Here is a 16,874-nt window from a genome sequence, read left to right on the forward strand (position 1 = left end):
AACACTACCTAATTAATACTCTAGTTAATTCAGCTTTCAGAATTACTTTACTTGACACAGCTGGAATGCCTTGAGACTCTTAACCCTGAAGTAAATGAAACTATACAACCCTCCTGTTAGGTTTGCGCATAGGGATTAAAGTGTGGGTTGTGCAGCACCAGGAAAGTCAAGGCTTGGAAGACACCCCCCCTTTATTAGTGGTTTTCTTTTTCTTTTTCAGTTGAGTGATGTGTCTTCCCCACGATCGATAACATCTACACCACTTTCAGGAAAGGAATCAGTATTTTTTGCTGAAGCGCCCTTTAAGGTATCCCCTTTTGGTGTTGGGGTTTCTTAGCGTATTTATGATACTCGATGGCCTTGCTTTAATTTATACAGCGCTGTGCAAACTGGATTATACTTTTGAGTCACTATGTCATGACGTTTCACCATGAAGAGTCCCTTGACTATTCTTTTCTGGCATGGATACCATAAAACGAGATTAGAAAAAAGAAATCATACTGATAATTTCCAAATAAGAGGTAAATGCCATTTATGTAAGATCTTGAGGGCATAGGAACAGGGTAAAATGGTGTTGCTTGGCATTAAAAAGACGGAGGAGTCTGGGAGGATGTGGAAGGAAAAAGAGATCTAAGCTTTTCTTGATAACACGGTGACTAGCATACATAGTATGTCTTCTTTAAAGCTGTCAAGGGCTGGGAAGATATTTCAGTGGATATAAAACGTGCTGAATGAAGAGCTGAGGTCACATCTCCAAGGCTGGGTTGGGTTATTCCTGGGTTGGCCCTCCTGTCTTTCTTAGGGTGAGAGGCCCTGCTGCTAACAAAGAGGAAGGCAAGAGGAATGCCCAAGGTTGTCCTCTGACCTTCATCCTCACGCACGCATGCATGCATGGATCTATATCCACCAACATACACTGTATTCACACAGCTGTGTAGACACAGAAATGACAATTAGTGAGAGGAGAAATATTTGGTAATATTTTAAAGATTTATTTATTTTACTTATACGAGTACACTGTAGCTGTCTTCAGCTGCCGTCAGAAGACGGCATTGGATCCCATTCCCAATGATTATGAGCCACCATGTGGTTGCTGGGAATCGAACTCAGAACCCTCTGGAAGAGCAGTCAGTGCTCTTAACCGCTGAGCCATCTCTCCAGCCCAGTGTTTGGTATTTTTAACTACAAAACATAATACTCAAAGCAATGTTAATTCTCATAGCTATTCTTCATCCTATAAATCAAGACATCACTATGGACATTATAAATATATCTAGTACTTATTAATGAAGATGTATTATTTTACAAATTTTAATTTATTTACTTTATGTATATAGGTGTTTTGTTTACATGAATAAGTTTGCACCATTGGGCATGCAGTGCCCTCTGATGCCTGAAGAGGACATTGGATCCCTGGGATTGGAGTTATATTGTCAGTTGTGATATGGCATGTGACGGCTAGGAATTGAACCCAGGTCCTCTGGCAGAGCAGCCCCTGCCCTTAACCACTGAGCCATCACTCCAACCAAAATTAAAATCCTTAAACACTGAAGGTGGTAAGGTAAATTGTATATTCTGGAGTATAGATGTTTTATAAAATGGCAATGATATTTTTTTACAAAATTCTCCACATGAAATACAGTATCCTGTATTGTACACTGGGATAGAAAAAAGTACATTAACCGAGACAGATATGGTAGTGCACACCCCTGGAAATACCCAGCCAAGGAGGCTAAAGCACAAGGGTCAAAAGTCCAGCGCTGACCCAGTAGATACCAAGTTCATGGCTAGCCTGAGCTTTGTAAAGTGAGACCCTGTTTCAAAAAAATCAGGACCTATGGACTTAGCTCAGAGGTTGAGTTTTTGTTTACTATGTAGAAGTCCCAGACTATGCCCCTGGTGTGAAGATAAAAAGGCTTCCATTGGGGAAAGTGCTGTAGTCTGGATACACACTGTAGCAATAATTCATTGTGCTGATGTCTCCATTTTGGCCAATGTGTTATGAACACAGACGTTAATGTTAGCAGATACTGGGTAAAATGTTTTTGTAACTGTATTATGAATGTAAAAGTTTTCCAGGTGTGAAGTGTATTTTTTCAAAAAGGAAAAGTAACAGGTCTGAAGAGACGGCTCAGTGTCAAGGGTGTGTGCTGCTCTTGCAGGAGACCCCAGTTCCAGTCTGGCACCCACAGCAGCCAACTCGCGGCTGCCTCTGATTCCAGATCCAGACGGTCTGATACCCGCTTCTGGGCTCTGCAGGCACTTGTCCTCATGGGTACATGCCTCCTGCCCTCACACACATAATTAAAACACAGCCATTAAAAACCATTCCATAGACAATGGCTTACTGTACCATTACAGTACAATCTGATCTTCTTACCAAGTCGAGTTGGCATATCCAACCAAAACAATAAGAAAGTGTTTTCTCATGTCTGCCCAAATTCTTTTCCTGACTATAAAAGCAGTATGAATTTATTTTAGAAAGTCCAGTAGGCCTGATTCCACCAGTTCTGTAGAGTATGTATTTGGAAAGTATTTTAAAGAAGAGGGGGGACCTCAGTTACAATGATTGCTTACCTAACAATCACTAGGATGTTGTAGTTTGGACAAAGGAAATATATAATTGTTAAATGCATCCCTTCTGTGTAGTTGGTTGTGTATTTTCATCCTCTGTCTCAGACTTACTGAAGATGAATCTTGAGGCCCACTCCCGCACACTGCCACTTCCTCCAGTTTAGGCTTTATCAGTAGACTTTGGAGATGAACGCTCATATAGGGCAACTCGAGGGACTCGTGGTCCTGTATTAGCGTGCTGCTGTAACTTTCGGCAGGAAGGCAGGCTCTGCTTCCTAAACAATGCAAAGCAAAGCAAGATTTTTTTTTTTAATGGCAATTTAAAATGGCTGAAGTTTAAAGAGACCAAAGATCTCTTAATAGACCTGTCGTTTTCTACAGGTGGGAATGTATGCTTGACAATTCCTTTACAAGTTAAATATGTCCCTACTATATGATTCAGCCCTGTGTGTTTTCCCAGCAAAGGAAAAAAAAAGATGTCCATACAGAGTTGGATATTTAAATGTCCCTGTTTTATTCACAGTATCCCTAAGCTGAAAGCAGTGTAAATGTCATCAGTACTTGAGTGGATACAGAGAATATGGTATATCTGTATGAAAGAGTATCACTCAATGATAACATACAGAAGAAATGACATATGAACAACACCAGACATAGAAAACCGTCACTATGAATAGAAAGAAAAACCAGCTGTAAACAAACCCTCACTGCGTGATAGTCCATTATAGAAAATGAAAATCGGGGAGTCCTGGCCCCCTGGGGACAGAGCAGTCAAGGATTGGCTGCGATAGGGAGATGTGGGGGACAATTGATGACAATCTGCCGTTGTCATGGTGCCTCTGTCTGTGTACACTTGCTATAATCACATGAAACTGTCAACTGTCATTTGAGGCAATTTACTGTGTGTACCTTCTACAACTGAAGAGAAAAGGGTGGGACTATCTTTTATAAAGTCAAAAATCAGCCACTGTGATACCAGTGACCAACTCTGTGTTCCTGATATAGTAGCTTGCCTAGATGAAGTACAGTGATTTCTGGCAAGGGATTGTATTGTTGAATTAGTTTAAGGAGACTTGCAATAGATTAACAAATTTTAGGGACAAACGGAATCTTAAGGGCATCAACCATCAGTCCGAGACCATGAACATTTTTATTGCTTTACAAAACTTTTTCCTCCCTGACAGCCTTATGTATTACCATGTTCTTTAAATGGATTGATAGTAAAAACTTTAACAAGTTAGAGATGTTAAAAAAAATCCTTGGGGCTAGAGAGATGGCTCAGTGGTTAAGAGCACTGGCTGCTCTTCTAAAGGTCCTGAGTTCAAATCCCACAACCATATGGCTCACAACCATCGGTAATCTGATGCCCTCTTCTGGAGTATCTGAAGACAGCTACTGTGTACTTAACACATAGAAGAAAAAAATCCATGTTTAATATACTTTATTCAATGCATGACCCAGATAAATACTATTTCTATTTAACTTTATTATGAAAATAAACTCTACTATCTCGGGTTCTACGATGTAGTCTAAAAAGAGCTGATACATAAATTATAATTTAAAGTAGAACTACAGTTTCTAAAGAATATTCTGAAAGTGTATCCTCAATTTCTGATATTTTTGAAATTGTACTTTTATAAGTAATTGTCTCTTATTTGCATATATTTTAACTGTTTTTCTGTGAGATTTTCTATCATTTTACTAGTCGATTACCACGAGATCTTGTTTCAGCAACTCGAGGAGGGAAGTCAGTTTGATCCTTAAGTGTATTGAGCATGATATTTAGTAGAACGCTTTAACGGGCGTTTTTGTTTCTGCACACAGGCTGAGATCAGCTCCATACAAGAAAACAAAGACAGACTGAGCGACAGTACTGCAGGTATGGACAGGAAAATCGCCTTTCCTGCCTTTGACCACAGTTGGTTTCTTACATGCTTACATAAAGAGAGCAGAGAGTCCAGTGAAGCACTCTGTAAGGTCGTGAGAACCAGCCCGTGCCTGTCCCAGGACTGCCAGTGACACAGAGGCCACACACTCTCTACTAGGAGGGGCCTCAATTTATATGTTAAAGATTAAGTTTGGGTGTAAAAAAAATTCTGTCTTCATTTGTCACTAACAGTATTCTCTCTAATTCTGAGTGCAGCAGTAAACAGCGTGGATTTCCTGCCACCTATGGTTATAGACGGGTTCAGATACCACTTACCGTACCTCCCATTACAAGTATGGTAGTTGTTGGACCTGCTTTCAGTCTTAGTGTTCAGCATGTCACAAATAAGCTATCCATTGCTATCGCTTGTGTATTTCATCTGATCCATTTACAGTTTGGGGGTGCAGCCCACGAGTCTCGGGGTCTCGGCATATAGCATCTCACTCTCATTGCACCCAAGCAGCAAGTTACATCACCAAGACAGAGGGGACTGTGCACCTCTGCTGCTCTCACAAGCTAACTTTAACACCCGCCATGGGCTCTAAGTTCATCTCGGTAAAGGGAGTGCCAATAAGCCAGATGCAGTCACAGTGGCTTCACCCAGACAGGGCAGGTCAATCGTGTCTTTTTTTTTTTTAATTAATTTTTATATTTGCATTCCAGTCCAATTGTGTCTTTTAAAGGTCTATCCTAGGACCACAGTTTTGAGGCTAGCCTGTGCTATGTAATAAAATCCTCTCTCAAAATGAAAAAAAAAAAAATCAAAGGAGTCCCTCTTAAAGGAGATGCAGATATCTATACCCACCGTGTTGCAAAGAATATATCTTTAGAATTCTGTTTAAATGAGTCTATATGATTTCAGAGGTCTCCTTTTCTCCAACATTTGGTGGTTTCTTTATAGTGTACATTTTATAAATGTGGGGATTTGTGGACTTTAGAAATTAAATTTTCTGGGGCCGGAGAGATGGTTCAACAGTGAGTGCTCTTCCAGAGGTCCTGAGTTCAATTTCCAGCAAACACATGGCGTCTCACAACCATCTGTAATGGGGATCCGACGCCCTCTTTTGGCTTGTGGATGTATATGCAGCAGAGTACTCATAACACTAAATAAATTTTTTTTAAAAAATTAAATTTTCCAAATCTTATCAACTAGTGTAACTGAATAAATGTTCCGTTGGATACTTTTAAAAGAATCTATCATATCGTGGAAGTAACTTAAATTTTAGTTGCTTAGAATTATTCTCAGACCCTCATTCTGTTAGTTCATCTCCCTAAAAAAATGAAAACACACACACACACACACACCCCGGCCCCCAGACTTCAGAGGGAGCTCAGAAAACATCACCTTGCCATCGGACATCAGAATAGTGCCTTATTATCAGACACAGCTTTTCTGCGAGGAACCATTCATTTTTGCATCTGTCCAAACTGAGCCTTTCATGTCTGCATTAAATGGCCATGGGGAAAATGAGAATCATAAAGAGCCGTCTGCTGTGTGCAGAGTGTGGCCTGACGCCTGTGGCCAATGGTCACTGTTAGAGGAGCTGTTGTCGCAAGCACGGCTTCATCGGGTAGATGGTTTTGTCCTAGGAAACTTTGTAAATGCATCATGACAGTCTCAGTGAGCACCCAGTAGTCCTCCTTGTCCCAGTGAGCACTCTGACCAGAATTCCTTTCAATGTTGTTTTGGTATGATAATTAGTACACTTAAAAAATGCGACTTACCAAGAATGGTAAATTTAGTATAATTAGGAGAGATCGTTTCATGCTAGGCTGGTCGCTGAATGCTGCTTAGGAGAGCTTGACCAGAAAGATGCATGCCTTGGACCTTTGTCAGTGAACAATGAAAGAATCCACTGTGTGTTGAAAGTCTTTATAGAGCACAGCACTAACTGAATATGAGGAAAAATGGAAATCCAGGAAAGGTTTTATAAGTCATGAACCTAAAAAAGCAGATTTGGGGCAGACATTAGTTCTGCACCAGCAATAGATAGCTTTTGACCAGAGAAGAATGGAAGCAGTTGAACCAAAGTGACCTGTCTCTGTGGTCATTGGGAAGGCTGTTCTGGGGGTCCTGGGCAGGCTACCTTTTATTGGGCAGAGGGAGAAACAGAGACTCAGGAAGTCATCTGCTGAGTGCCCAAGCCAAGGTGTTAAAGCCTGAGAGGTAAGAAATAAGCCAGATATAGAGAGACCTAAAAAAGACTCACAGCTAGGACACAATGCACAGAGAGACGTGAAGAACTCGGGATGTGGGATTGAAGTGTGTGGGTAGACACTGTGACCTTTCAGTGTCTTCCATTCAGCTCTGCCTGTCTGCGATTCCACAACAAGAAAACCCAGCGCCTGAGACCTCCCATCTGGCTGTGGGTAGGGGTTACAGGAATGACCTTTTCATTTTAAAAACCTTTCTCTACATTCTCTTTCTCTTTCCCAAGGTGCGGACAGCTTATTGGATGTAAGTTCTGAAGCTGACCAACAAGATCTTCTTGTCCTGTTGCAAGCAAAAGTCGCTTCCCTTACCTTACACAATAAGGAGTTACAAGATAAATTGCAGGTTGGTAAATCTATTACTGACACAGACTACTTCAAGTATTGGTTTGTTCAGGGGTAGTTAGGTATACTTTCTTTTAAATGACCACTTAAGTTTCTTTTGAAATCTAGTTAGCTTTAGATTTTTTTAATGGTTTCAGATTATTTACTAGTGTTCACTAATTCTCTTTCTGGAAATTGCTATATTATGTATAATTATATGTAGTTTGGTAAGTACAGTGACAAATTAAAATTGAAATATAGAGTTTAGATAAAATGTATGTGAGGCAGGAGAGATGGCTCAGCAGCGCGGCACACCGACCGCTCTTCCACAGGGCCCAGGTTCAGTTCTCGGCACGGACATGGACTCAAAACTGTCTGAAACTCCAGTTCCAGAGGGCCTGGCACCCTCTCACACAGACATACATGCAAGCAAAACATCAATGCAAATACAAATAAATCTTTATTAAATAAAGTTAGCATACATATGGTATGGACAAAATGATACGTGACAATTTTCATCTACAAAATTTTATATTTCCATTTTTATATGCATCACATTTTGGTTTTTTGTTTGATAGTTTCACATGTTTATATAATTGGTGAACCCCCTCTCGTTCCCCTCTCATTCCCCTCTGTCTCTTGCTGAAGCCCTTCTTCCTAACAAATCCCTTCCCACTTTCCTGTCTTCTCCGTGTAACGCATGGATTTTAATTATAGTCTCCTGCGTAAGTACAGCTAGGAGGTTATTTGCTGGAACAAGCAGGGACTACACCACTAAAGAAAAAAAGGCACCTCCTCCCCTAACAATCCGTAACAGCCAGTGGGCCCCCAGGAAGGAATGGGGCCTTGGGAGCCCGTGCCCACCCATAATGAGAAGTTGACGGTCCCAGTCTTGTGCAGGGAGTCACAGCTGCAGTGAGTTCCCATGGGCGGTGGTTGTTGCATGTCCAGAAGACATCTTGTTGCTGTGCTCCTCCCATGTGGCTCTAGTTTTTCGTCTTCCATGTTGCGCCCCGAGTGTTGGATGGAGATGATGTAGCTGCCCCACTTAGGGCTGGGCAGTCAGTCCACCGTCACTTATCCCCTGCACTGTGTCCGGCTATGGGTTTCTATATGAACTGTCACCCACCTGTAATTGGAAGCGTCTCTGATGAAGACTGGTCATAGCAGTAATCGGTGACTAATCTGTGTGTATAGACCATTTAGAACAACTAAACAATAGTAGTAGGTTTCCTCTACCTCTGGAGTCTATGACCTCCTGAGTCATGGGCTTTTGACCAGGGCTACAGATCAAGTATTGAGTTCCTTACTCTACGTCGAGTGGCCAGAATCCACTTAGAAGTATCATACCACTGTTGTGTCGGGCAGCACATCTTGCCTGAGGGTCATGACTGTAGCTCACAGAGTTCACCAATGGGTTGCTGATGACGTTGCTTTCCCATCAGCCTTCAGGGCATCTTCTGTCGTGAAAGTTTGCCAGTTGCGAGGAAGTTTCCGGCTCTGCTCTGGCTTGGTTTCCCCTTAACCTGTAGCTAAAGTGTTTTTGGCAACTGAGTCGTGCTGTCCAGTTCTTGTGGGCAACCAAGAGCAGGGTCAACAACCTGTATTGTTCTAGGGGCCTTAGGCTCCTCTGATTGACAGCTCCTAGGGAGGTCTCCCATATAACTACCTGTGGCATTTTCATTTAATAACTATGGCTCCTGGCAAGAGCATTATCCATTCATGCAGAGTACCTCTATACAGACTCTTTTATCTTTTTAGATTATAATCTTTAATAGGCTTATGTAAGTTATTTTAATTATATATAGTATAAAATACATATCTAAAATATAATACATTTAATTATAATATCTAATAATTATAATATAATTAATAAATAATAGGTTTTTATAATAATATGGATTTTTTCATGTATCTTTAGCTCATCTTTCCTTCCCTCTCTGCATTCCTATCCTCCAGCCTACCTCCTTGCTTAGACATTTACACACTGAAATTTTATACTTCAAACTTTTTTTTTTTGATTTATTTATTTATTATATGTAAGTACACTGTAGCTGTTTTCAGACACGGGAAGAGGGCCTCAGATCTCTTTTCGGGTGGTTGTGAGCCACCATGTGGTTGCTGGGATTTGAACTCATGACCTTTGGAAGAGCAGTCGGTGCTCTTACCCACTGAGCCATCTCTCCAGCCCTCAAACTTTTAATGTACATAATACATTGATAGATCTCTAATCATCTTAAGAACCCGATAAAAAAAAGAACTCTGCCCTGCTTTGGACAATTGAAATGATATGAGAAACGCAGGGAAACGTTGAATCAGAAGTTTTACAGATCAAACAATTCCGATGTTTTAAAAATACAGAAATGACCTGTCCACATAGAGCACCAAATCAGCTTGTTCTGTAAGTCTGGCTCGCATGCAACAGACCATGTGTTATCATGATCTGGGAGAACACATGCAGAACTATGACCCTGCCCTTCCGTGCCTAAGCGTCAGGCTGTCCGCTGTGTTCCAGTCGTTTGCATACCTTAGTGTTACTTACGCTCCTTGTTTCTTTCCCAGGCCAAGTCCGTCAAGGCAGCAGAAGCCGACCAAAGCTTTCAGTCTTTCCATTCCACCCAGACTGATCTGGCCCCATCCCCGGGCAAAGCTAGTGACATCCCTTCCTCCGATGCCAAATCATCCCCACCTGTTGAGCATCCAGCGGCAGCGACATCCACCGCCAGCAGTGATGTCATAATCCAGCAGCTACAGGATTCCTTGCACGATTTGCAGAAGAGGTTGGAGAGCTCTGAAGCAGAGAAGAAACAGCTCCAGGACGAACTCCAGTCACAGAGGACAGACCTGCTGTGCTTGAACAACACAGAGATCTCAGAGAATGGCTCTGACCTCAGCCAGAAGCTCAAAGAAACTCAGAGCAAGTACGAAGAGGCCATGAAGGAAGTCCTGAGCGTGCAGAAGCAGATGAAGCTGGGTCTGCTCTCCCAGGAGAGCGCAGACGGCTATTCGCATCCCCGAGAGGCGCGGCTCACTGAGGAAGACGTCGACACGCTAAAGCAAGACCTGCAGAAAGCTCTGGAAGAAAGTGAAAGGAACAAGGAGCGAGTGCAGGAATTAGAGACCAAGCTTGTGGAGAAGGAAAAGGCTGAGGCGACTAAGCCACCCGCGGAGGTGTGTGAGGAGATGAAAAGCTCCTACTGCTCCGTCATCGAGAACATGAATAAGGAGAAGGCGTTTTTGTTTGAGAAATACCAGCAGGCCCAAGAAGAAATCATGAAGCTAAAGGACACGCTAAAAAGTCAGCTGCCACAAGAAGTCCCCGATGACTCTGGGGATATGAAAGAGGCCATGAACAGGATGATTGATGAACTCAATAAACAGGTGAGCGAGCTGTCGCAGCTCTACAGAGAAGCCCAGGCGGAGCTGGAGGATTATCGGAAGAGGAAATCTCTGGAAGATGCAACCGAATTTATTCACAAAGCTGAACACGAGAGGCTGATGCACGTGTCGAACCTGTCCAGGGCCAAATCGGAAGAAGCGCTGTCCGAGATGAAGTCTCAGTACTCCAAAGTGTTGAACGAGTTGACTCAGCTCAAGCAGCTGGTGGACACACACAAAGAGAACTCCGTGTCCATCACAGAACATTTGCAAGTGATAACCACACTGCGGACAGCGGCCAAAGAGATGGAAGAGAAAATAGGCACCCTCAAAGAGCACCTCGTGAACAAGGAAGCGGAAGTCACAAGGCTGGAGAAGCAGCTCGTAGAAGAGAAAGCTGCTATGAGCGACGCCATGGTCCCCAAGTCTTCCTACGAAAAGCTCCAGGCCTCCTTGGAGAGCGAAGTCAATGCGTTGGCCACAAAATTAAAGGAGTCGGTGAAAGAGAAAGAGAAAGCCCATTCTGAGGTCGCCCAGGTTCGAAGCGAGGTCTCACTGGCGAAAAGGGAGAAGGAAAACATCCAGACTCTCTTGAAATCCAAGGAGCAGGAAGTAGCTGAACTTGTGCAGAAATTGCAGCGAGCTCAGGAGGAGCTGGCCGGGATGAGGAGGTGCTCTGAGACCTCGTCGAAACTGGAGGAGGATAAAGATGAGAAGGTTAGCAGATGTTCCCTCGACGTTGGCTTTCTGGCGCTAAGTCCTGATAAGGCCCTTCAGATTTTTCTGTACTAAACATTTGCAGGATTTGTTGTCGGCAACCTGTACAAATCCTCAGAGGCCCTATGTGTGTCTGTCACTGTCCCCAGAACCACTTTATAGCATGAAGAGCCAAGGATGGTGATAGACAGCTGTAATACCAGCACTTTTGAGGCCAAGGCGGGGTTGCAATTGAAGGCTACCCAATAAGACTCTTATCTGTTAAATAAAAAGCATTTAGGATATGTTTAAAAGACTAATCTAGAAACCCAGAAGCACATATACACTCACACACACAAATCACAAACAGTAATAATTTAATACAGGCCTTGATGGCGTCTTAGTTAGGGTTACTCTTGCTGTTATGAAACAGTATGACCAAAGTAACTTGGAGAGGAAAGAGTTTATTCTGTTCTTCCACGTCTACATCATCACTGAAGGAAGTCAGTACAGAAACTCAAACAGGGCAGGAAGCTGACGGCAGGTACTGATGCAGAGAAGGGCCACAGAGGAATGCTCCTCCTGGCTTGCTCAGCCTGACTCCTCACAGAACCCAGCATCACCAGCCTGGGAGTGGTACCCCCCACCCTGGGCTGAGCCCTCCCCAGTCAATCACTAAGTAGATTACTGGCTCCCCGCACTTTTCATTCTATATCTGTGTGCCTTTGAAAATGGGGATCAGGGGAAATAGTCTTTGTAGCTTCTCCCTGGACTCTGGACCCCTAATAGTAGCTGTGCTGGCTAGTTTTATATCAGCTTGACTCAAGCTAGAGTTCTCAGAAGGGAGCCTCCCTCAGGAAAATGTCTCCCTCCATAAGATCAGGCTATAGGCAAGGCTGCAGGGCATTAGAGATGATTCTTGGTGTGGCACAAAGGATGGAGGGGAGCAAACTGAAGTGAGTTCAGGGTCACTCTACCTTTATTTTCTCTGCATCCCCAGGCCCTTATGCTCTGAGTGGCATTAGAACCCTATTCATTTTACCCAGGGACTGCTACTGTGACGCGGGTCGTGGTTTTAACTTTAAAGCAGTGTCCCCAGAGGTGGCGGGGCTCATCATCCTTGTCACTGAGAAACAATGCCTGTATTGACCAGGTGTGAGGCATGCCTGGAACCTTAAGCAGCCGTCTAGGAGTTAAGCCTACAAGTATTTATTTGACTTTGTAGAGGGTGAAGAATCACTTCTGGATTCAAAGAGCCTAAAGTTCTCTGTATCACAAGACAGGTGTCTTCAGATAATGGATTCGGCTCTCGTTCTGGTTTAGATTTTTACTGCACTGCTATTAAATAAGATCAGAACATTGGTGGTGTAGCTTTTCTTACAACACAGTAGGCTGAACAGCAACAACGCCAAGGTCCTTACTGGTCTGTCTGAATTTGTTATCCTTTATTTCATGGATTTGAAAATAAAAAAAGGAATTGGAACAGAGACTCAAAGAAATGATTGGTGTTGGAGGCATAGAGACATGCAGAATATTCCTGTACAGACACATTACTAGCACATTAATTCAGTCCTTGTCTCTCACAGATAAATGAGATGACCAAGGAAGTCCTGAAGCTGAAGGAGGCCCTGAACAGCCTCTCGCAGCTCTCCTACTCCACAAGTTCATCCAAGAGGCAGACCCAACAACTGGAAATGCTGCAGCAGCAGGTCAAGCAGCTACAGACCCAGCTGGCGGTGAGTGTTCTCCTCCGCCTGTCGAGGGGTGGAGAGTGGGCAACTTTCACACCAGCTTAGCTGGCCTCGACCAAATGACACGCGTGAGTAAGGCATTCAGGACTCATTGGTGAGAGAAAGCTAGAGAAACGCTGGTAAGCTCTCTAGGAGTCGCTGCGATGAGATGGGTAGATATGTCTATGACTGGGAAGGGAAAGTCAGAATATTGAAGAACTTTGGGACTGGGACTGTTCCCTGTTTCTGTTGTTGGCACAGATAACTAAATAGCTAAACTCCTTTGGGACTCCCCAGCCTATGTTTCTCCTATCCATTTTAATAAATAGATTTTATTTTTAAGTGAACAAATACTTGTTAATTGTGAAGTTGCAAATTACAGAAACTCTTAAAATCTTTACAATGACATTTGCCCATAACTCAGAAGCTCTACAACAATTTACAACAATTTCATTTTGCTTGTCGTTTATTTTCTTACAACATTTCATTTACAGTGGATAACTCTACGTGTGTGTGTGTGTGTGTGTGTGGTTTTAAATTGAGATTGTAATAAGTACATTCTCCATAACTATTCTTCTAACACTGCATACCAAAATAACTAGGCACACACAAGCTAGTGAATTTAACAAATCTAGAAGCTTCCTATGCTAACATACAGAGACAGATATGTAGCACCTAAGTGATAGATTTTCATGCTATCTTCTTCTTTAAAGACTTACCCCACCTCCAAGCTAGTTAATAATGTCAAGTTACCTCTTTCTAGGAATGTAAGAAGCAACACCAGGAGGTCATATCGGTTTACAGAATGCATCTTCTATATGCTGTTCAGGTATAGTAATACCAGTGACACCCTAAAGCAATATGGCGGCCTAGTCAAGCAATGTAGCACACATCTGCCATCCCAGAAACTCAGGGCCAGGAGTTCAATGCCATCCCCTGCTATATCGTGAGTTTGAGACCAGCCTGGGTTACATACAACCCTGTCTCAAATAATAATAGTAACAATAATGAGGCATCAGATGTTGTCCAAAGTGCCATCATCAGACTGGCAGAATGAAGCAGAATTAAAGGAGAGTGCCCTTGTTGAGAAGCCTCCCATGCCTTATCTCACACTTTGTGTCAACAGCCTGTGCCTCGCCTCCTGATATAGGTTCATTGTATATTGAGAGGGAATATCGTTCTGAAAGATGTGTGTGCCTTTCCCTATCAGGAAGACCCAGGCCTCCTTTAGTAGTGATGCCAGTATCCTCAGAGCCCTCAGCACTGCCTTGCCCTAGTGCTTGGCTTCTGGCTGGCTGGGCTCACATTCACAACTAAGACCCAGATTGCAGTAGACTCAGCCATCCCCTAAAGGAAAAAACGGGGAACCGTCCTTGACATACTGTGGAAACGAGAGAATAGATAGCACTGACATTCTTCTGGACATTTGGGAGGAATAAACAAAAGGCTTCGTCTCAGCCATCTCGTTCCCCCCGGGGGAGAATGTGCCGTGACGTAAGCAGTATTCTAATGCATGTCTTCTGTGTGAATGTCCTAGGGCCAAATGGATGAAGATGTCCAGAAAGTCCTGAAGCAGATCCTCACCATGTGTAAAAACCAGTCTCAGAAGAAGTAAAGCAGACTCTTTGGCAGGACACTGCCCCTCGTTGCCTCTCTTTGTGTTACATCTGGGGTTGTCACTGACCACTGCCATTGTCCCTGTTCATGGTGTGCACTGTGACCTAGCATAGCTTTTTTTTCCCAGAGGTTTCTGGGATCTAGTCCCAAGAGAAGATACCCTCTCTTCAGAACTTCACAGGTACTCCAGACCAGCAGAGGTGAAAGACCCTGTTCTCTCTTCAGAATCTAGAACTGGGATCAGACACGCCCAAAAGTCTGGTCTACCTTCCTGGGTACCTGCCCGTGCGAGTGACTTTAAGGAGTGGTGTCCTGAGGCCTCCGTGCAGTGGGTGGTCCGTGATCCCGGCCTTGGGAGTGTGCCATTCAGCACAGGAGAGCATTTTTCCTTCCATTCCCCAAACATGGTTTAATTCCTACCCAACCTAAAATGATGCTAGAATGAGTGAGTGCTTAAGACCCTTCATCCTGTGGATTTAAAAACTCTACTCTGTCCCCCCAGCTGCCTTAAATCACATCTGCTTATGGTCTCACAGTGTGATGAGTGCCATTAACTAAAATAGAGTTTTAAACCAAGAGTGAACTCTCCTTAGAAGTTTTTTAAGTAAATCAACATATTGCAAAATTTTCTATGCAAACTTGCCTAGAAAACTTTCCACAATGCTCAGGAAGTCCAGATACTTGTATTTCAACAAAGGACAGTAAACTATGTGTTTACAGCCAAAAGACCTGATGCCTCATGGTTCTTAACCTCAATTTTTTAAAAGTGTTTTTTTTTTCCTCTATGATATTTTTATTGGCTTTTAAAGATGTTTTCATAGCGAAAGCCCTAAGTAAGGGAGATTAGATTATATTAACATTATTTTTAGATAAACAAACTTAAGACTTCTTAAAAATGCAACTTTTTCCTCAAAAGTTTTCAGAGGGTAGTTATATATTCCAAATTCAGTATGAGCTGTCACCAGTACCCCTAGGAAGACTTTCTGTAGTTTACTTCTGAATGCAGTAAATCCTCCTTTTGCCCATTGAATTTGTAAACAGCCCAAACTCTAGCACCCATGAATGATTCCTGAAAGGACTGTCAGTTCCAATCAGCAAATGTGGTGCATAGCAAAAATCCTTGGGGGAGACATGCCTGTTGACCTGGCTTTCAGGTTAAAAAGGTTTGACTTGTTTGCAGTGTCTTACGGCCCCGACCGTGAGGGAGATAAAGAACTTTTGGTGTATTACTAAAAGCAGAGGTCCACTCTGACAGGGCCCGTCGACTGCAGGGCTGCCTTGGCTGAGGCCACTTGGCTGAATTGGGTATGTTCATCTGTCTTTAATCAATACCAGCAAAACAAAAGTGGCTTTAGGTTGGTGGTGGTGCTTTTCTTAAGTTGTCTGATTACAGTTAAGCATTTCTCAGAATGCCCCCAAAGAAATGTGAAAGGATTTGCCACAGGACTTAAGAAATGACCAAGCCACCGCCCCTTGTGCCCCCCCACACACAGAAATGCTGCAGAGTGTAATACTTGAGACATTTTGTAGGATGCCTGACAAAGTGTAGCCTTTTTTCTTGTGTCAGGATGCATATTTATTACAAGTATTCTGGTTAAATATTGAAAAGTTATATGCAGTAGTCTAGCATTTTTTTTTTGTCTTTGTAATTTACGGGAATTATTGCAGAAAATAAACGTGGTTCATTTTGCATCCCTTTTATCGATGTGTCGTGTGTTTGTGAGCAGATCCAGTGGTTGCAGTAACACTTCAGGGTGATGGTTTTATATCCTGCTTAGCCAGTGGGAGCTGTGCCCACCATATCACATAAGAAGCCACCACCCTGGAGCTGTGCCCACCAGATCACATAAGAATCACCACCCCGGAGCTGTGCCCACCACATCACAGAAGAATCCACCATCCTGGAGCTATGCCCACCAGATCACATAACAATACATCATCCTGCCTCCAGGCTGGTGGGTTCATCCTGAACTCTGTTCTATTTGAGCCATTTTAGGGCAGTTATACCATAATCCATTAATTCAAAAGGGCTTTTCATTTGAAATGCAGGCTTTCTGTTTGGAAAACCTGCCTCTATCTTCTTTAATTAAAAAAAAAATCATTTATTTATTTATTTATTTATTTATTTTTGGTTTTTTCGAGACAGGGTTTCTCTGTGTAGCCCTGTCTGTCCTGGAACTCACTTTGAGGACCAGGCTGGCCTCGAACTCAAGAAATCCTCCTGCCTCTGCCTCCCAGAGTGCTGGGATTACAGGCGCACACCACCACCGCCCGGCTCCATTTTTTTTAAAAAGTAAATATACCTTCTTATTCTATTCCTAAGTATAATTCAGTTCTGGGGGCATGCTCAGGAGGTGGGAGCAGGGAGACCCGAAGTGCAGTAAACACTACCCTGGGTTCCAGGATGAGTGATGCTA

The 16,874-nt window shown here is 43.0% G+C and overlaps 1 protein-coding gene across 5 annotated transcripts in view; it reads left to right on the forward strand.

Moving 5' to 3' along the window:
- The window catches only part of Rai14 (retinoic acid induced 14), a 136,602-nt gene extending 120,453 nt beyond the window's left edge, over positions 1-16,149 (forward strand). For all 5 annotated transcript variants that reach the window (XM_052159457.1, XM_052159456.1, XM_052159455.1 and 2 more), the window contains 7 exons: positions 221-307; positions 4,399-4,453; positions 6,940-7,058; positions 9,599-11,131; positions 12,697-12,846; positions 13,604-13,669; positions 14,378-16,149. In XM_052159457.1, the coding sequence (XP_052015417.1) occupies positions 221-307; positions 4,399-4,453; positions 6,940-7,058; positions 9,599-11,131; positions 12,697-12,846; positions 13,604-13,669; positions 14,378-14,455 (2,088 nt within the window). In that variant the 3' untranslated portion in view covers positions 14,456-16,149. The remainder of the gene's footprint in view (positions 1-220; positions 308-4,398; positions 4,454-6,939; positions 7,059-9,598; positions 11,132-12,696; positions 12,847-13,603; positions 13,670-14,377) is intronic.
- The last annotated feature ends 725 nt before the right edge of the window (positions 16,150-16,874 follow it).

The sequence above is a fragment of the Apodemus sylvaticus genome, chromosome 16, assembly GCF_947179515.1.
Source record: "Apodemus sylvaticus chromosome 16, mApoSyl1.1, whole genome shotgun sequence".
NCBI lineage: Eukaryota > Metazoa > Chordata > Mammalia > Rodentia > Muridae > Apodemus > Apodemus sylvaticus.